General features: G+C 44.1%; 1 protein-coding gene across 1 annotated transcript in view; it reads left to right on the top strand.

Moving 5' to 3' along the window:
- The first annotated feature begins 2,037 nt into the window (after positions 1 to 2,037).
- Positions 2,038 to 22,016, top strand: part of LOC119174274 (UFM1 specific ligase 1) — a 36,030-nt gene continuing 16,051 nt past the window's right edge. The window contains exons 1-9 of the mRNA XM_075883138.1: positions 2,038 to 2,157; positions 2,580 to 2,725; positions 5,983 to 6,109; positions 7,174 to 7,288; positions 9,209 to 9,339; positions 18,214 to 18,272; positions 19,953 to 20,099; positions 20,855 to 21,030; positions 21,170 to 21,355. Coding sequence (XP_075739253.1) covers positions 2,081 to 2,157; positions 2,580 to 2,725; positions 5,983 to 6,109; positions 7,174 to 7,288; positions 9,209 to 9,339; positions 18,214 to 18,272; positions 19,953 to 20,099; positions 20,855 to 21,030; positions 21,170 to 21,355 — 1,164 coding nt within the window. The 5' untranslated portion in view covers positions 2,038 to 2,080. The remainder of the gene's footprint in view (positions 2,158 to 2,579; positions 2,726 to 5,982; positions 6,110 to 7,173; positions 7,289 to 9,208; positions 9,340 to 18,213; positions 18,273 to 19,952; positions 20,100 to 20,854; positions 21,031 to 21,169; positions 21,356 to 22,016) is intronic.

Below are 22,016 nucleotides of genomic sequence, written 5' to 3'. Positions count from 1 at the left end.
GGCACGTTCGAGTGCGTGCGTTTGCATCTTGTGAGCTCAAGTGTGTGGCTAATCTACATCCTTCGATGTAGAAAAGAACATCTCGGCAAACGCCGGCAGCCCTTGAGAAGGGCTCGGTAGAGGATGGAGATGTTGCTACTGAAAAAAAGAAACTTGTCGCTTCGTGCGATTCCGTAGAACTTCTGTGAAACTTCTGTAAAAATCCGTAGAATTTTCATCCGGAATGTCATGGTAGCGACATTATGGCAGTGAAAGCCTGCAGCAATATATGGCATAAATATTCTGCATATTGCATCCCTGAAATATTTTTAAAAGGAACCTCTCTTGCAGTTTCGAAAACAATGAACCAGACAGAAGCTCTAGCAGTCAGCTTTCGAAACTGTGCATGCAATTGCTGTGTACTTACATAGGAAGTACATTAGAAACTCGTAAATGTTTCGTATTAGCTTTATATATTACGCTTTTTTTATTGCAGGAACTTCCCGGCATCCTTGGGAATGCATCCAGAAAATGCATTAAAGTGCAATGTCACCGGGCACTTCTTTAAAGCATAGCGACATCTGTTGCCATAACAAATATTCTATGAACAGCCAGATGAGGTGGGGAGGAGGCGTACGTATGGTTTCGTTATGTGAAAAGCAATCTCCATTGGGTGAGTGCCTTTATTTTTTTTCACAGCCAGGCACGGTCAAGGTGGAATACTAGCTAGCTTTCGTACGGCAGTGACGGAAATGACGCAGCATTGATAATGACATCTTGCGACGATGGGAAGAGCTTTATTAAAGCAGTCCCTATATTCGAGAACGATATGTGTAGTCTCTCTGATTTTAACTGATCGGCACTCACACTTAAGATATCTGAGCTATTACGGGCATCGTGCACGCCTACATTCTAAAGAAAAAAAAACGATTACGCGTGACTTCTTTCGGTGAGTCCTCCCTCTACAAAGAACACACTTCACTCTTCAAAAAAGCAATCTACAAACAGAAGCACCTTAGTCAACATCTGATTTTCTTCTCCACCAGAAATATAACAGAATTTCGATAGAGTAAGTGCCTAATGAACCCATTGGACTGAAACGGACTGATCCGTTTTGATAAGTTGACTTGTCATGTTAAAGACCAAAACTGAATCAGTTTTAGACTTGAAGAAGACAAGCCCACTTTGTCAACTACGGCTCGAGCACACAACCTCTGCGGATTTTTTTATCGCAAGCTTCCACCCTCCCCTCCCTTCACTCTTCAGAGACGCTTTGAGCATTCCTATGGATTTCGGCTAACCTGCCTGTCCTTCATCTCCTTGTAAATTTCATGACTACACTGCACCATGACTCTATCAATAGAGTATATATAATGATATCTAAACACTGCTTACGTGTCAGGTACGTTGCAAGTCGAAACTAAAACAAAAAAGAGTCAGGGGGCTCTCTTTTTTTTGCTAGTTTTGATCGACTAATCAAGTTATTTGTTATCCGCGCATTGCCGCTCGTGTGATGAGTGCTTAGTTGTACGCATGCGCCAAGATGAACCACGTGGTTGATTGCTGAATTTGCGACCATTCATCAGTTATGTAATGAATGTGCCAGCGCACTATCAAATTGTGACTACCTCGAAAACAATTGTCATGCCTTGATGCATCTCTGGAGTGTAGCCAGAAATTTCTTCCGGGGGAGGGGGTTCAAATATACCTTTATGTTCGTGCGTTCGTTTGTATGTCTATGAACATGCGCAAGCAAAATTAAAATTTGGAAATCTCGGGTGGAAGGTGGTTGCCCCTCCGAGCCCCACCCTAAGTTTTTTTTTTTTTTTTTTGTATCGCATACAGAGCATAAAATGAGACACTCGACTACACCTGCCTGCCCGGCTCCTCCTCCGAATCAAAGTAATGACCCCTTCTCCCCCACTTCTCACCCTTCTTCTTCCCGGAAAGAAGTTTCCGCCTACGCTCCTGGAGACATACTTCGTTGAGTAACCACGCTAGACGTTCACTGAAAGCAGCTGTTTTGAGTTTCGGTTTCGTTTTTGTCACTACATGCAGTCGGATCGGCATCGCGGCTACCAAACCTTCCACATTGACAGACATGGCGACCGACTGGGAAGAAGTGAAGCGACTTGCAGCTGATTTTCAGCGAGCCCAGCTGAGCACAACAGTGCAAAGGTAACCACTCATGGCTTTCGCAATTCTAAGATAGCGAACACCTCATTAAGGCGCAGTTTCACTAAGTTATTTGACGTGACAAATCTGTTTGCGTCCTTTTTCGTCAACGTGTGGTCGCCGTTTAATTCGATATCGTACATTCGCGGTTTCTATTTCCTCGTTCCCGACGCTGCCACGACTGTGGTTTCACTGCTGCTTCATTCATTGCCTTTATGTCTGTCTCTATGCCCTGTTCTTTGTTATAACGGTGCGAATTTCTAAATATTGGAGTGGTTCCACATTCCTAAGGAGTTTCGTTTCCCGCTATCGAAGCAGCCGACATATGGTCCACTCGGCTGATAGCCTAATCAGCGCTGTCAGAGTGATACCGAGGCTACAGTACCTTCGCACCATCGCGGTGACTTGCCTATTCTTCCACGCAGGCTGTCCGAGAGGAACTGCATCGAAATAGTGAAGAAACTGATTGAACTGAAGCTAATCGACGTCGTCTTCACCAACGATGGAAAGGAGTACATCACACCCAAGCACCTTCAGAAGGAGATTCTCGATGAGCTTACTGTGGCAGGGGGTAAGCGATGCATGAATAATATCCCTCGTGCGTACATCACCGAGTGTGCTTGAGTCAATCGAAGATGCAATCTTAGGTATACATAAGTGGTTAGACGATCATTTTCAACCTCGTTTGACTTCGATAATGTTCACTTTCACCTTGCTTTGTTAGTGATAAACTCCTTCAGGGTGATCGAAACACCTAGGAGCTTTTAAACTTGATTTCCTATAATACTTAGAACTGGAGGGGAAAATACCAAGAAACAGCTAACTCAAATAAAGCAAAATGTGCAAGGTGCGTGTAAGTGAGTAGTCAAAACGACTATTACATCCAATACAAATGAATATTTCTCTCTCTTTTTTTTCTGCAACTGTTAAAGGAGGCCGTAGTCGCTGATGACAAATTATGCACATAGAAAGAGAGCATTAGCCTTTTTTGTATAGCTGTCATAGACGACAAAAAGGCATTCACCTCAGTAGGGATACCAGAACTCATTTTCTCAGAAGCATTGCATCGCGAAAGAATAACTGAAACATATACCGGTTGTCCTGAGAACGAAATCCTCTCAGATAAGAGAACCGAGTTCACTACTACCTTCATAATAGCTATCAGGGGCAGGGAAAATGCAACCTGTTTCTAGACAATAATTACAGCATTAAATATAAAATTTTCAAGTATTTAATCGGAGGAAACAAGTGGTCCCGTCAAATGGGAGCAGCAGAGTTCTTCTTGCTAAAAGCCCATTACTGCTTTGAGATTTTTAAATGGTGGCTTCTGTTAATTTTTGAGGAGTGATAAAAATTAATAAATTTAATTTGTGAAACCGAAACTGAGGCACCTCTGAGCATAACTGCCATACTCCAGCAGTTGACATGAATGGTGTCACTGTTTCCGACAATTATTGCAGTGGTGTTAGTTCTTCGGCAGTGCAGAACCTTTATGTATCTACCTTTGCATACCTATTATGCTGTAATGGCAAGCGCAGCCTGCACACTGAAAAAGCAATGTAAATCAACGGATGATGCAACGAGTCCGGCTCATTCTGGATTTCTCGGCATAGTTTCACAGTTGTGCTTTTCAGTGTTTAGCTGCTGATATTTATCAAATTTTACCACTTCACAAAAATTATCAGCAGCCACTTTTTGGAAATCTCGAAAGTGGCAATAGGCTGTTCTTACTGAGGACTTCAATTCGCCAGCTGCACCTGACCAGCTGAATCTTTTAATTACGAACGTAGTAGCATTTCTATTATCGCTGTCATAACTGTTGTATTCAGCTATCTCAAAATGCATGCTCCTACAGAAAAAGTAATTCTGAAGCCAGTGAGCCAATATCAAATTTTCCTTATGCGTTGGGATTTTCGAACATACTTTCTCGAAACACCTCGTATAAGCACCTTAGCCAACATCTGCTTTGCTTTTCCACCAGAAATATAGTATAATTCACACTCCACAAAGGTAGACGAAAGGCTAGAACAGAAGCTTTTCAAGGAAAGTTCAGGCACGACAGGACGCCCGCTATACCGACGCGGCCAAGTATCCTCGTATAAACGCCTGTGTTATCAGTGCCGTAGATTCTCAAGGTCGAGAGTTTGTGTCCGCCACAGACGCAGCGGAAGAAGCGGCAATGGCTCTCGCCTCACCACCACATGTAAGGATGCCGTGGTGATCTTCACTGACTCGCAAGCCGCAAGGGCCGGGTCTCCCCCGACGCAATTAATATTATGCAACGGCGAAGCTCTCCACTTCCTTATACCTGCGTAATCTGGGTTCCTGGACATGGGGGTTGACAGGGAAATGAAGCGGCCCACGCCGCTGTCCACAAGCACGTCAGCTGGGCTTCCCTGGGACCAAAGAATACCCGATCCTTGGCTGCAGAGATGGAGGTAGTAGAAAACACTTACTCGTCGCAACTTCAACACTACAAACTGGAGGGATGGGTGCACCCTTGAGCCCATCCTAAACTAACCAAAGAAGAGTGCGTGATCTTGAGACGCCTGCAAAGCAACACTTACATACATGACATATTAATGCACCACCTCTACCCAACGACACATGGCTACATGTGCCCACTGTGCAGCGTACCCAGACACCTGGCACACTTGCTCCTGGAATGCCAGAGCCATGCAAACCACGACATGCAACTGGAACGGGATCAAGCCCCAAGAATAAACAACAACCACCTAATGGAAATGTAGGAGGCCAAGCTCGTCCTCGAGGACCTGGAATACCAGGGACAACTGGTTACCAGGGCCAAAAGGGCATTCGAAGGCAGAGGGTTCCTGGACAAGGGAACCCTCCCACCTTAGGGCGATACCGGGCCTCGCTCCGAATACTGTTTCTAAATAAACGTTTATTTCTCTCTCTAATAGAGTAATTGGCTTATGAACACATTGGGCAGTGACACCAAGGAATCTATTCTGGGCATTATTTGTAGTCTTTTTGTAGTGCATAATAAAGTGTGGTACTGATGTAAAGAAATTAATGTACAACATGAAAGGATCCTTTTGTGACCTGTAGAGACAGGACCTACACCTTATGTATTGTGCTGTTGAGAAATAAAAACAAGATTATACATCCTATGTTTTCTTCAATCATGTGTATCTTTCTGAAGTATATGATGTCCCTAGCAAAGAAAAAAAGAAAAGTAAATCAAGGTTTAATCTGGAGGAGCATTTAGAATGCATGCTTACTTTCAAACTCTCTTGTGTGTGTAAAGTCAATTAAATTCAAAGCGAAGAAAGACAACTATATTTAATGTGCACAGAAACAGAATCAGTAAATCTATGAATGGAATGAAAGGTGAACATTTAGCTGAAGTCTGCATGGTTGGGATAGAAAAGTCGGGTTTTTCCTAATACATTTCTGTTGGAGCCGAGTCATTCCTTTACTCTATCAATAAGCTTTGTATTTGTATTTCTGTAGTAATACTACTTTTGAGGTAACACGGGGATTTAAGAACATTACTTCTAAGGTAAATTTCTGAGAAAATCCGAAGTGAAATTTGTTGGCAATATTACTTAGCTTCTGCAAGGTGGACAAGCTAAGCCAGTGTGTGGCACGTTGACATATTTTAAAAAATAATGAAGTGTGCTCAACTTCGAAATTTGGAAAACATGATAGGCAAAAGCTGGTTTTTACGTGGCATAAAGTATCCACTGAAGGGCAAGACCAGGAAGATTTGAGCTTTTTTTCTTCCTCACAACACAGAAAATTTCTTGGGATCGCCTTCTACTTTCCCAGTCATATTTAATGATGCATACTTTTTCTTTGCAGGCCGCATCAACATGGTTGACCTGGCCCACATTCTCAATGTTGACCTCAGTCACATTGAGGCCAGGTGCGCAGAGCTGGTTCGGACCGAGCATAGCCTTCAAATTGTTCTGGGACAGCTGATTGACAGGTGAGCTAACGTGGGAACAATAGCTGTAGAGACAGACAACAGTTGTTAAATAGAATGCTCAGAATTTTGTGAAAATCACATAAAAACCGATTTCAGTGCAGTAATACTGTTTTCAAAATCATATAGAGTTATAATACTTTGAAATCTGCACTGTCACTTGATATGTCAATAAATGTGGGAGCACATTTCACAAAAAGGATTCTTGCAGTGTTCAGAGTTTAATTTGAGCCTGTTATTTCTTGTCGCTGACTTTTTTGTCACTGTCTTCAAATAGTGTGAAATTCTCCGTGCCATAAAGTGCATTGGATATGCCACACTTCTTAAAAGAGCGCACAATCAAAGTTTCCGGAATGTCGTCCAACGCTGCAGCCCCTTCAGCGGCGCAAATCGCTTTCATCCACTCCAAAGTCCCTCCCAGCTTGAATGTTGGACGACGACTCTGCGGCTAGGACAACTTTCCTTTTATAAGCGGCACTATAATGACACCGCCTGTTTGGCGCCATTAAGCAATGCCACACACAGTCCATTCGAAGCATGACTCGAAATTACAAGTGGCTCACCTGGACAATCGCCACAAAGATCAAAATGGCGGCCTCACGTGTGTACGTAAGCCAGGTGTTGGCTCAGCTACTAATGGCTACAATACCGTCTAGGTGGTGTTAGTTGTGCACTACTTTTCTCGATGAAAAATGGTGCGTTTTTCAAAATCCTCGACCCTGTTTGATACCAAGAAATTTGAAAAATAACTATTGGCCTAGAATAAATACAGTATGACTTACTCCTTCATATAAACCGTACCCGTAACTTCAAATTCATAGAAAAATAATTTCAAAACTTTCGCTCATTGCTGTGAAGCCCTCTTCGATGCATCACATAAGGCAGCACTGCGAAGCCAACTTGCATGTGCAAATTTGCGTATAGCTCGCACACCAGCCTTAGCTTCAAATTTTAATGTTTATTTTCTGTAAGTTGTGCACCAGAAAATGCGGCATCATTAGGTACGTTCAAACATTAGGCCTTGCTATCAGTCGTAATTGTCGACCTCAACTACTGCAATATTACAGGTCCTACCTTGACTCACTGGCTGAGGACATCAACGAGAAGCTTCAGCAAGCAGGCCACATCACATTTGGGGAGATCACGAAGCAGTATGACTTACCACCCGACTTCCTCGAAGACGTACGTCACTTTTTTTTTACTCTCGTTTCTCCTCTTTTGCTTGTGCGATCTGTACACACAGAGCTCTTAGCACTTTCTTGCTAGCTGTATTTTTCACTTTTTCACCAGCACTTGCTACTCGGTTCACAGCAGTGAACCTTGCCCATGATGTTGCCTACCTGGCTATATTTTGCCATGGCGTGAAATCTTCGGTGCTTTTATGCTTTGTTGTTTTTCGTTAAGCAATGTCTAGAATAAAAAGGGTACTTAAAGTCTATAAACCGTTGACTGTTTATTTATTTGTTTTTATTATTTTTAATTTATCTATTGACCTAATATACCCTGAGGGTCGGTGGCATTACAGAGGAGAGTGGGGAAAGAAAATGCACTAAATAGCAATTTTAAAGAGGTCACTTCAGAAAGTGGAAAGTTGAAGAAATTTTCACAGTAATTCATAGGTACTACAACCTGAATATATGGCAAGCAGTTACAAAAATACTAGTAGCAGAAAAAAAAATCATATATCATAATTATTAACTAAAATGCAAAATATGGTGCTATAATTGAAATGAATAATTGATACTATAAGTAGTAATGAGTCCTCAGGTAAAAAAAAAACTTGGAACAGGACTTACTGAAACGTGATTCCACTCACCACCTTTGTGTGATACAAATGAGTAAAAGAAAAAGCAAAATCTGTAAGATGGAATGTTTACTTAATTACTGCTTATTGATTACTGATTATGACTTCATTACTGCTGCATTGCTATGTATAACTAATCAACACATCTTCATACCATACCCATCTTCTTATGTAATATGCAATGTATATTAAGGATTTTCAAAGTATCTAAATGAAACGAAGTGACGGTTTCTACGAATCGCTGCAGGTTCGTCAACAGCTCTGAAAGTCGGCATTGCACAAAATATAAACTTTTAGACATGCATAGTATGAAACAAATACAGGCCAGAAAGTGATGCCTACAACATTAAATTTTACTTTTGCAAACTTTAAAAAACACTTTACCCTTACTCGAAGCTCTTAGCGCTTTCTTAAATGCTGTATTTTCCACTTTTTAAGCAGCACTTGTACCCAGTCCACAGCAGCGAACATTGCTTGTAGTGTTGCTTATCTGGCTATATTTTGCCTTTTTTTTTAAGCACCCCTTCACAGGTTGCTACAGGGTTGTAGCCGACTTGCAGCAGTTTTTGTTGCATTTTGTCCTGGACTTTTTGTGTTAACTGTTCCTTGAAAGGAAAGTAAACGACAGTATTTTGCAACCTTGGCTGTGTAAAACATCTATGTAAGACCATTTTTGGCTGTAGCAGAGGTACAGGGCTTCAAACAAGTGTGGTAGTGGACACTGGTATTTATCGAGGGAGGTGCCAAGCTCCCTGTAAATGGTATTCTAGATTTCATGTGTAATGTTTATGGCAACGACATTTTATTTCTCACAATGGTAGCTATTGCTTTTTGGTTGCATTTTAGAAAAGAGGAACAAACTTTTCTTCGCCCTGTGTGTCTTAGAAAGGAGAACTTGCAGAGCAATTCAAGCAACATTCCCAGAGCGTTTTTATGCAGTTGCGGTGTTTCATTTAATTGATTTAGGTACTGGCTACCTGTGGCAATTTTGTAGCTTCCATTTGTATGAAATTATACCCTATTGGAATCATAGCTCGGCCTCAAGGTTATTTAATCATGTAAGTACTGGTTTGTAATTATTGTGTTGACCCTCATAACCGTGATATTGTTTGTGTGCATGTAATCACTCTTTCATGTAGCACATTTCTTTGGGTGAGAGGTAATGATTGAGGTGCCCTCCTTCGCTATTTGTGATTATAATACACTTTGGTCAGTAGCTAAGTTTATGTTTGCCTGCAATCTGGATTGTAAGCTTCTCTGGTCCTAGATCCAAGCCTTTTATTTTTTGCATCATGCAGGTGATTCACTCGCGGCTGGGGACGGTGATTCGAGGTCAGGCTGACCCTCACGACAGCCGTCACATCTTCACCGACGCCTACGTCACTCGGCACAAGTACCGTGTCCGAGGTGCACTCTCGGCGGCCATCAGGTGAGCAGCTCCTCATTCCTGCAGAGTTCCATTTCGGCAAAGCAGGCACACTCCAGAATCGCTGCCATTGTCTTCGATTGCAGACCTTCTAAGAACATAAAAGTGATAGCTTGTCAACATCACTGAATAAAACAATACATTAGAGCCTCAATAATTAGAAAAGGCAGATTTAATAATTTATTCTTATGTTCAAATCAATGATTCAGTCAGTCAATTCTAAGATGCTTCTTTTTCTCAAGGATATGGGTTTTGATTTCCCACCATTGTGGCTGCATTTAAATCAGAGTGAATGGCACAACACTAATGATGGTTGGATTCAGGCGCGCATTAAGGCAATTCAGGAGATCGAAATTAATCTGGAGCCCTTTGCTAAAGTGTGCCTCATAAAGATATTGTCATTTAGCACATAGGCACCAGTAATTAGTAGTAAAATATTTATTTCTGATATTAAGGTCGGATGAATATATATGCATCTTGCATGGCATGTAACGAATGTTGAAGCCAATAATGCACTGAAGGCATATCTTTATTTCACGTTTTGCATCAGAGTAAATGGCGACGGCAACCATTTATTCAACCATTTATTCTGACCGGTAATTCGGACGTACTCGTTTATTCAGACAGCTTCATGGCTCTACCACTTATCCAATTGAAAATTGTAAACTCCCAGCTAAAAATTTGGACGTCCCCGCAGTTTGTCGTCCAATTTTTCTAACTACGGCTCGTTGATTGAGCGCAACCTCGACCACCATGACAGGCTGTCAGCAATGTTTAGAATATTTTTGCTGGGTTGCCAACTCTGAAAAGTTGCATTGGCTAAATATAGAGGTCGTGCCAGTGTCCAAATCAACCCAGAAATTACAATTGCCAATCTCAAAGGACACGTTTCTTGGCTACATGTAATGGCTGGCATTAGCCAGTCAAGTATCCATTGAATAGCTACCAGGGCCAAACAGCAGGCCAAGCCAAGCCACCATCAAAGTCAGCTTGGTTTGGTGTTTTAGTGTTTGAGGTCTGAAGTGAATGACAGCGCATACAACGTAGACAACAAGAGAACACTAACGCTGCATGAGCACTGCAACCCCAACTAGCCCAACGTCATTCCCTTTTGGCTCTTGAAGGTTTCGCATTGTCATTTGTTGTGGTTAGGCCTGATCTGTTTCTCACGCTTTGCTTCTTGGTCTCTTGTTAGTAGTTGTTTGGCATGCAAGGTCTGATCTGCTGAAATTGCTGTGATGCCAGTTGTGCCACGCATTGCGTCGGCGCCATTGGGAATAATGAAGAAACGCGGCAGCTACAATACACTGACAATGAGAGGAAAAACAGTAGGTATTTGCCTGAAGGAAGGCGGGCTATCACAGTAGGGTGTAGCTTGAGAGTGTTCGCCAAGTTTAATGACAATGAGCTCATCCACCAGGTTCTCGAATTGGTGCAGGTGGTTGGTGATTGCGATGGTAAGATGCTGCTCACAGCACAGTTATGGAACGTGGATATAGCGCAAATTGTAGCAGAGCTATTGCTAAGATACAGTGATGGCCAAACATTCTTGGTCATGCATAGGTGTGTGTAGCAGCACATTGACAAGTTTTTCCGGCCACTCGGCTGATAGAGGTGCTTGTTCTTTTCCTTTTTTTTTTGTGACTTTTTTCGGACTAGATTATTTACACTTTTCAGCTGTTCTTATAGAGTCCAAATGAATAGTCGGTGAACGTATACCAGCTGTGCCACTGATACCTATATACTGCAAATTGTTACCTTTTGCGATAAATCCTGTCACCACTTTAGGACTGTATGCTGAATCCAAAATTTAATGTGAATGTCTTGTAGTTAATAAGCAGGAGTGTGCGAACATTCGATATTTCAAGTATTTTTTATTATTGTTTGTTATTTGATTTGATTCACACTGGAATGTTACCATTTGAACTTCCCAAAGACAAACAGTCCACATCCTACTGCTTGTAGCCCCCTTCAGTTTTTTTTTTAATACGCTTCACCCCATCGCACTCTCGTATAGCGTCAAAGCTGCCTTTCAGACTCTGCTGTAGTCTCGAATTCGTATATTGGCATTAAAAATGGTGTTTTCAACGTGGAGATGATAGATGCGGCAGGGGCGGGTGCCAAATTAATGCTGTTTTAGACCTGAAATTTGGGTGGGAAGATTGAAAAAATGGACGCCAAAAACTTTAGCTTCCAAAATTTCAGATTGGTCTTCCACACAAGTTGAAAAAGAGTCTGAGAAAATAGCGTGTTTGCCTTTCATGTGTAAAGTGTCGTTGGCAACACTTTGGTCGCATGAAATCCCAACTCGGCCTCTGCATTGACTCATTCTCGATATGAAAACTATGAAACACCACCCTGCCAGTGCCTAATCAAGCTAGCTAAAACAGACGCTTTCATGTTGTTATCTTGTCAGAGTATGCTTGGGAAACTTTTCCAACTTTTTTCCCGCACTATCGCTCCAGAGTACTTGAAAAAAACTATTCTTGACATATTTTGAAAAATGTTTGATTCGATTCGCACTCATTTCAATATTCGGACTCGTTTCGCAGCCAGATTACTAATCGCACAGCTCTAGTTATCAAAAGTCTTACACATTGAAAATCCTCGCATTACTTACTTTTGGGGTATATTGAAATCATTTTATTCACTTCTATGTTAGAGCAGACAACAAAAAGTAAAGAACATATTGATACGAAGTGTCACTACCAGGTAGAAAAGGAAGACGACGTTGCGCGGGTAGAAAAGGAAGACGACGTTGCTTCTACTGTGATTCCCCTGAGTGGGTACGAGCCATGGCGGTGGAATGGTGATCATCATCATACTGGGATCGCAGACTCGGTGCGCATTAAAACCTCGCCCCTTAAGTTACCTTACCATACGTAACAGTTTGGTAAAATGTGCTGGGTAGGACGAACCCAAAGAAGGGAGCTTCACTACCAGGACTTCGTCGCAGCCGCCGCTTTGCCGGACTTCCACCTTCGCCGATCGTAATGGCTCAAGAGCAGCCATCCAACGCTTCGAGGCCAACTCCGATGGGGTTCGTGCCGTACTACAGAGTGCCACCAAACTTTGGCGAGACCTTAGAAGAAGACGTCGACGTGTGGCTCAAGAACTACAAGCGGGTGAGCAGAAGCAATGGCTGAAACTCGAACGAACAGCTCAATCATGTTGCATTCTCGTTAACTGACACCGCCCTAATGTAGTACGAGAACCACGAGGACATGTTCACAACTTGGGATCGTTTTGTTGAAGAAGTGCAGAAGGGCTTCGGTGATTCGGCCGCAAAGAAGAAACATGCAGAGCAGACATTGTCTCAGAGGGCGCAGCTTCCAGGAGAAACATGTACGACGTACATTGAAGAAATCGTGAAGCTGTGCAACATCGTGAATGCAAGGATGTCTGAAGAAGACAAGGTTGGACACGTTCTTAAGGGTATAGTCGAAGACGTGTACAATTTCTTAATTGGGAAAGACTGCTTGAACTCCGTGTCCGACGTGATGAAGCACTGTTGTACCTTTGAATCCCTCAAGATGCGACGAATTTCTCCTAAATTCGGCCGCCTGCCCAACGTCCCCACTGTGGCTAGTGTTGAAACAGTGCCGCCTAACGACCTTGCTTTGACCATATGGCAGATCGTCAGAGAAGAGCTGCTTCGATGTCAGCAGACCTATCGTCGCCCCAGCGATTTTCAGGATGCATACGCAAGCGAACCAGAACGTGTGCGGACTCCTGTTTCTCTACCATGATGGCAACCATCGATTAACGCAGCAGACGCTTATGAATATCAAGGCACACAGCAGGCTGGATTCCCACATCAACCACCTCTAAACTACGAAGGAAGTTTTCGCCTGACTGTTTACCCAACATCGCCTGCCTACAGTGCCCCTGAAGGGCGGCACCCCTATCCCATGCCTTCCGAGAGGAGTCGCTACTATGAGCAGCCACGTGCCCCTCGACCAATTCCGGTGTGCTACAACTGTGGGGTCCCTGGTCACATCGCATGTTTTTGTGACCACCGCCCATATCAGCGACAGTCTTGGTACATGTCTCACCAACCTTCCGACCATGCGCTCTCCACGTCACGAAAACCACGCGCACCTACCGGGTCACGCTGCCCCTCGCCGGCCACTGATCGAAGTTTGACACCACTCCCAGCTCCACGTGCTCCACGATCGTCGTCGCCATGGCAATGCACACGGACACCGCCGCCGGAAAACTAGTCGGTGCGGCCAGTGGGGGTGAGGCCGCGAGATCACAGGTGCTATCTACAGATATACCCCCATCGGCGTTTATGTTGAAGAACAAAGTTCATGTAGTTGTCGATGGGGTGGCTACTATGGCACTTGTGGATACAGTTGCAACAGTCTCGGCGATGAGTGAAAATTTTAAGAACCTGCTAGGACGAAAAGTGATGATTTCCCTTAACCTTGAGATGACATTTCATGGTGTAAGTGGTGACGTGTAGTGTCTGGTGAGATAATGTACTGTGGACGTCTCGCTGTGTGGCAAGGTGTTTTGCACAGAGTTTGCGGTTATTCCGCGGTCTACACATGACGTTATCTTGGGTATCGACTTCTTGTGTGAGTGTGGGGCAACTGTAGACTGCAGAAGTGGGCACCTTTCTATACACAGTACTTTCCAAATGACGCTCTTGGAAAATTGCTGTCCGAAGGAATGGATCGTTTTCGTTTCCATGGACACAGTTGTTCCTGCATTTTCTGCTGTGTGTGTTGCCGTGACATGTTCCAGTAAAAACTGTGGCACATTTGACGCCACGCTCGAACCGATTCCCTTGGCATGCCTGAAAAAGAACATCCCCATCCTCCATTGTATAGTGTCAGTCCTTGATGGACGTGCTGGTGTGTGGACAGTTCCATGGAGCCTGCATTTTTGCTAGGCGGCATGAAACTTGCAGTATTTAGACCCAAATCATCTACGACGCTGGTTGTGCTTATTGATGCTACAAGCCAAAATGAACATCTAGGCTTAGAAGGTTCAGAAAATGTCCAATTACTACAAATGGTCAGCAAGTCACTTGACCAAAGCGAACTTCATACGCTGCTCGACGTTCTATTTAAGCTTTCGAAAGTGTTCGATTTTTCTAAAAACAGCAAAAGGCCCTTAATCTCAGCATCCCGGATACGTCACCAGATCCACACCGAGTCAGTGCATTCCATTAGGCAGAAACCTTACCGAGTGGCACCATCGGAGCGCAAGATCACCGACGAGCAAGTCCAAGAAATGCTGGAGAAGGGAATAATACAGGAATCGGCAAGCCCGTGGGCTGCTCCCGTCATTCTAGTTAGGAAGAAGGATGGTACGTAGAGATTGCGTTGACCACCGCCGCCTGAATGCTGTTACCAAGAAAGATGTCTATCCATTGCCGCGCATCGATGACGCTGTAGACTGCCTGCATTCGGCATCCTACTTTTCATCCGTTTACCTGAGATCAGGTTACTGGCGAATTCCGATGCAGGCAGCTGACAAAGAAAAGACAGCATTCGTTACGATCGATGGGCTTTACAAGTTCAACGTTATGCCATTCGGATTATGTAATGCTCTTGCCACATTCGAAAGATTTATGAACTCTATATTGCGTAATTTAAAATGACATATATGCATGTGTTACCCAGACGATGTCGTAATTTTTGGACGTACGTCTGAGGAGCACAACACCTGCCTAGACCTCATGCTCAACTGCGTTGAAAAAGCTGGCCTTGTATTGAATTCAAAAAAGTGCCACTTTGGCGAGCGACAGACATTGGTGTTGGGACATCTCGCCGACAAAAATGGCATTAGACCTGACCCACAAAAGACAGCGGCCGTTGAATCGTTCGAGTGTCCTAAATCTGCGAAACAACTGCGTGGCTTCATCGGGCTGTGCTCGTATTTCCGCCGGTTCATACCCAGGTTTGCGGATGTCGTTCACCCCCTGACGAGCCTTCTACGCAAGAACAGCCCCTTTCAGTGGACCTCCGAGTGTAATGCCGCTTTTCACCAGCTGAGGTGTTTGTTAACTTCGCAGCCAATACTTCGGCACTTCAATCCTTTGTCGCCCATGGAAATTCACACAGATGCAAGTGGCATCAGTATCGGTGCCGTTCTCGTTCAGCGTTCTGGCAAGAAGGAACAGGTTGTGGCCTATGCAAGTCGTTCTTTAAGCAAGCCTGAACGCAACTACAGTGACCGAACAGGAATGCCTAGCGGTAGTATTTGCCATACAACAGTTTCGCTCATACATCTATGGTCGCCCATTCACTATCGTCACAGATCACCATTCCCTGTGTTGACTGGTCAACCTTCGTGACCCATCCGGCCGCCTCGCACGATGGGCCATTCCTTTGCAAGGATATGTCTTCACTATTTTATACGAAATTGGCCGTCTACACGATCATGCGGATTGCCTCTCCAGAATGCCGCTACCATCGACAGATTGTGAAGGCGATAACTTTGACCACCTTATCGCTTCTCTGTCGTCTGGCTTTCCCGATGCCGTTACTTTCGCCGCTGAGCAGCGTAATGACCTAAACTTGAAAGCTGTCTTCCCTGGAGCAAGAAAGTCATTAAGCGAAGGCCGATTCTGCGTTCGAAATGGTCTTCTTTACCAGAGAAACTTGTCCACGATGGGCGCCCGCTTTCTGCTGGTTGTTCCTGCGTCCCTCCAAACGTCTGTTCTGCGTCTCACGCATGATGACCCCACCTCTGGCCATCTAGGAACTGCACAAACACTTAGTCGCACGAAAGAGAGGTTCTGTTGACCGAAAATGAACAAGACAATTCAAAACTACGTGGCCAGCTGTACGCAGTGTCAGAGCCACAAGCGGCCCACCTCGGGTCCAGTTGGTCACCTGCAACCCGTAAAGCCTCCCGGTTCCCCTTTTGAAAAGGTCGACATTGATGTGATGGAACCATTTCCACGCTCCTCAAAACGTAACCGGTGGATAATTGTATGTGCCGGCTACCTGATGCGGTACTGCGAGACGGCTGCCTCATCCTCCGTTACGGCAGTGTAGGTTTCGGAGTTCCTGTTGCATTCAGTCATCTTCCGACACAGGCCACCTCGCGTGATAATAAGTGACCGAGGACGACAGTTTACCGCTGATATTGTGGAACCATTACTTCATTTTTGTGCCTCCAAGTTCCGACACTCAACTGCGTATCATCCACAAACTAACGACCTCACCGAGCGCACGAACCGAACGTTCATCAACATGTTGTCAATGTACGTCACCTCCGACCACAAAAACTGGGATGAAGTATTACCATTCGTCACGTACGCCTTCAACACGGCAAAACACGAAACGACAGGCTACAGCCCTTTCTATCTGCTTTACGCTCGCTCACCTCGACATACACTGGACACTATCTTTCTTTTTGCCGTCCATGACGATTTAACAATTGCGGAAACATTGTGTCATGCGGATGAGACATGTCGACTTGCCTGCTTACGTACACTGGCAGCACAAGAGTCCTCCAAAACTCGCTACAACCATCAACACCAGCATGTAACCTATGCCCCGGTGATCTACTGTGGGTGTTGACCCCAATACGCAGACCTGGCTTGAGCCAAAAGCTACTGGCACACTATGCTGGTCCGTTCGTGACACTCCATCTTCTCAGCTAGGTCAACTATGAAACTGCATGTGTCACCACTAGTGGCCTACGCTCATGCAAGACAGAGGTGACACATGTTGCCCGCCTGAAGCCGTTTACACGAAGGATGAAAGAATGACTCGACCAGAGGGCTTCGTCTGAGACAGGAGGAATGATACGAAGTGTCACTACCAGGAAAAACAAGGGAAGTGCTGGTAGAAAAGGAAGACGACCTTGCTTCTACTGCGATTCCCCTGAGTGGGTACGAGCCATAGCGGTGGAATGGTGATCATCATCATACTGTGATCACGGACTCGGTGCGCGTTAAAACCACACCCCTTAAGTTATGTTACCATACGTAACAATATGTTACGGAGATTGTGTCTGTCACAGTGAACAAAATAAGCAATTAATAATTAATAATACTGATATGGCTTGTTAAAGGAATAAAATTACTGGACATTGGCGTGTAATCTTAGGTAGTTGTGTAATCAACCGCAAATTCTAAGAAATGAGAAATATAAACGCAACCACAGCCTGTTTGAAATACTTCAAGTAACAAATGCTTTTCATGCTCTGAAGCTTTGACGCTCAGGTAGGTTTCACTGAGCAGCAAAGCGTCTGCTTAAAGGATGCGAATTGTGTGTTAATGGTGTAGTCCAATGGTTCTCAAATGGGAGTCCGCAAAGCCTTTTCTATGATCCGCGAAACTCTCACTCAAATTTTTCTTTAATTAAGCATTACTGTGCCACTTATTGATGAACTGTCTAAAATGAAGTTATGTGGCACGTTTGTTTGATGCTTTTGGTAGCAATAAAAGGCACCTGTGTCACGCTCTAGTTGTGTTAACTTGCCTACGTACCCCCTTCCCTTCCCTTTGGGGCAAGGGGTCCCCCATCGCTTCCACTAGTTTACAAGTAGTACACGGCACATCCATGGATGAGAACTACTGGTGTAGTCAATTGTGCCTGTCAGCAGCTTAGGGCATCATCTTGTGCTGTGCACAATAGGTGCCATGATAAATAATAAAAATTTAGAAGGTAAATCTCTAGGGTTGATCTCCTGTGAACTTACTCAATTTTGTACAAGTTTTTTGTAGTGTGCTAAATTTGGCTTGTTCCTCATTTTGTGGAGATACTATAGAACCTAGCTTCGGCCTCTTGTATGTGAACTTTTCCTTGAGGAAATGGCAGTTCCTCCAGTTTTGATATGTAGAAGCATGCAGGGTTTATGCACATGACCTTGTTACAACACTTTTTATTCTGTTTGTGTGCTGGACAGGCCGGTGACCCTGAGCAGCCTAGTAAATGCATTCAACTTCCCAGACAAGTTATTGTATGGTGAGTTCCCCTCATGATTTCATTGAGTCTCTTGAATACCCATGGTATGAAATGTAGTGCGAATGTAAGGACCACAGCGCAAAAAGCGCTGCCGTGATAGGCAAACCTAAGGATACTGATGTGACAGCCAATTTGGGCGTAAGAAAAATATACATGAAAAATAAGGATGCAATATGTACAGGCACACTCATTTTTACTTGCAACACAAGAGCGCGGGGCCTCATGAGTTGAAAGGTTGCTCATGGCTTCAACTTGCTTTTATTTCAACAACTTGTTTTTCTAATTTGGGATCATAGCCAAGTGAGAGAAAGGGGTTTAGTAATGGAAATGAAGGCTAGTGGAAACCGTGCTCCGTCTTTGAGCCCATGAGGCCACGTGTTCCCATGTTGCAAGTCATATGAGCGTGACTGTACATGATATGAAAAAATATTCAATGCTTATAACCTGTTGGAAGAATATTGAGATGTTTTAGCTGTAATACTTTCAGTTAGAAAAGAATTATAACTGTTGAAAGTGGCTGGTCTTTTTTGTTAAAGGGACATTAAAGTCAAATAATTAGTCGATGTTGATTGTTGAAATAGCGGTTTAGAAACCTCGTAGTGTTACTGTTGTGCTTAGGAACTGCTTATTTTGAAATAAAATCCTGTTTTAGTGGTCTGAATTGCGATAGCACTCTTCAAATTATCAGCCTCAAGTGGAACCTTTCATGTCACTGTTGCCAAACACAACGTTGCCCAGCTTTACTGCGTGGGCGCGGACACTAATAGCAGCAGAATGAAAGTAGCAGAGGCCACAGCAGCAACAACGGCCATTGAACAATTTCCTGCCATCGTCTTTGAGATGGCAGGTGTGTGTGCTTGGTTCAACTGGACCCCACTAGATGGCACGACCTGTTCAGTTTAACCAGGCAAAAATTGAGCTTTTGAACCACTTGCACCATTCTACAAAGTAAAGTCTGGTGGTTCTTCTTTCAAACTGACAAACTGAAACAAACAGCATTTTATCACATATCTTGATGCACAGAAAGTTCGTTATTCAGTGCAGCTAGTTCGATTACTCATCATCATCATCATCATCATCAGCCTGTCTACGTCCACTGCAGGACAAAGGCCTCTCCCATGTTCCGCCAGTTAACCCGGTCCTGTGCTTGCTGTTGCCAATTTATACCCGCAAACTTCTTAATCTCATCTGCCCACCTAACCTTCTGTCTCCCCCTACCCCGCTTCCCTTCTCTGGGAATCCAGTTCGTGACCCTTAATGACCAGCGGTTATCCTGTCTACGTGCTACACGCCCGGCCCATGTCCATTTCCTCTTCTTTATTGCAGCTATGATATCCTTAACTCCCGTTTGTCCCCTAATCCACTCAATTCGATTACTACTAGTGATTAATTGTAGGCGGTAAGACTGACGTCATCGGGATCATTTTGCAAAACGTCCTACTCGCAGCGCATATGTTCTCGTGCATTTACATTAATTTCTCGGTAAGTAGAGCACTGCTGATGATAATATTGTCGTTTTTTACTTTGTCGTACATTGAGCTTTCACTCTGACTTAAATTGGCATTTGACTTTAGTGTCCCCTTAACTGATGTTCATTCAGTTCTTGTGAAGAGTTCTGCATAGGTGAGTCATTTGAAGGGCCTTACTGATTGGCACTCATTTTCGTTTTTCATGTTACAGGCATGATTGAGGACCTGCTGAAGGAAGGCCGCCTGGCGGGCACCCTTGTCGGAGGCCGTTCGGAGCGTGCCTCGTACGTTCCGGACCTGTACTCCCGCTCGCAGGCCAACTGGGTAGATGCCTGCTACCGACAGAACGGTTTTCTTGGTATGCAACTACTCTTGGCACAGATTTGAAGCTTACATGGGCAGTTTCCCTCATTCCTTCAGAATGCACTGTGTGGGGTCTCTCTAGTGTTCTTACACATCCAACAGAGATTGTTCAAAAGAATTGGCATGAATGTATCTTTTTGGCTGAAAGAAGCGCAAGGGAAAACAGCAGAACAGAGTGACACAACAAACACAGTGCTGTTCACAAACGCAGTGTTGCCTCCTCGCTTTCTTTGTGATCGTTTCTTACACTGCTCTTTACAGTGAAGGTTACAGTGTACGTAGTTCGCTGCTCATCTAAATGAGCGCGGCTGATGTACCATTCATTTTCAAAAAATGACAATACAAAGGCCTATCTTTTTCTTTGTTAAATATATTTCAGGAAAGAATGCATTACCACACTTCGCTGTTTTTTGATCAAATGTATCAATATTGTTGCATTCCATGGTGTTCAGACTGTTTACATTGTTTCTTGCCTAGTCTATGAGAGAAAAGAACAACAACGTGCAGTTGCCTCCACATAGGCCTTTTATCGTTAGTGAACTCCAAGGTATACCAACTGTGACTTCAGAACACGGGATACTTCATGCCTATATCGGGCCACAACACCACACGCATTCACAACTGCATCATTGCCAATCACGATCATATCCTTAATGCCCTAGGTTACGTCTCCTGTCGTTGTAGGAAGCGGTGCACAAACTGACAGATTTTTTGTATTATTTTATCAGGTTACTGCCTTTGTGTGCGCAGAGTACGATGCCCTGGTTAGACTGGGAATACCAGACCCCAAAGCCTACATTCGTCGTCACTTCAAGGACGAGTCGCTTGTTTTCCTCAAGTCGCTCTGCATTGGCCAGACGCTACTGGCGCAGGTTGAAGCCGCTATTGACGAGGCTGCTGGCACGGGCTCCTGGGTGGACGTCGCAGTGAGTGCCTGCATCTTCCCACTTTATTTGCAGCCTTGTTTACCATCATCAACCTTTCTGATTAGTTGCAGTAATTTGTGCCCCTGTGTGTAAAACAGTGCTACGTGAGTTTTCTGTGACCTTCGTTTTATTCCCACAGCCGCTGCTACCATCAGTGTTCACCCCGGAGGACGTGTCGGGCATCGTGCAGTCGGTGCTCAAGTCTCGTCCACGTAACGCCAGTCAGTCGGTGCAGCAGTTGCTGGACACCATCATCATCAGTGATGCCTTCATGGAGACCTGTGTGCGGTCTTTCGACCCACTCATGACCACAAAGGCTGAACTGGTAAGGTACTGCTGCATGGTACTTCTTGGCCATTTGGCACCGCCTAAATGCTGATGGCTACTGCCAGTTAGTCTGCTGCCTGCCAGCCAAGAGAAAGCCTTGGAAGTGATACTCACATGTTAAAGATTGGTTATTGATTTTGAGTGGTTATTGATTGGTTATGATAGAAAAGGCTACTTTATGCACAAGTAGCCTTTTGGTTGGCTACTTGTGCATCTTGTGATTTGTCTCAATGGTCATTCCAGCTCCTGAATCAAAAGGAACTCTCCTAATTGCACTAATTTCTCAATGAGATAACCCTAAATGTGAATCTTCGAAAAATACTCTCAGCTTTATGCAGCCATTCTTTCTGTGCTGGTTTACTTCTGTACGGCATCCATTCCTTTGTTATCCTGAATCAGTTGAATAGTCCAGGCTCTGATGGTTAACACTGTCATTCGTATGCCAAAGATAACTCGTTGCGTGAACGACTTGCGACGTTCGGGTATAGAAAGGTAGCAATTTGGTGAGTTCACTTTGAAAAAGCTAATTGGACACTTTCCTCTTTTCTTGCTTATTGAATACTGTCCAAGATCCTGCAACCTTTCAAGTGCAATTCAAGTGGGCACACTATATATAATGGATTGTCGTATATTGAGTTATTTTTCCTCTGCTGTCCAAT

The sequence above is a fragment of the Rhipicephalus microplus genome, unplaced genomic scaffold, assembly GCF_043290135.1.
Source record: "Rhipicephalus microplus isolate Deutch F79 unplaced genomic scaffold, USDA_Rmic scaffold_15, whole genome shotgun sequence".
In the NCBI taxonomy this organism is placed as follows: domain Eukaryota; kingdom Metazoa; phylum Arthropoda; class Arachnida; order Ixodida; family Ixodidae; genus Rhipicephalus; species Rhipicephalus microplus.
Note: the sequence above shows the minus strand (reverse complement) of the source record. Positions and strands in the feature narration are given on the sequence as shown.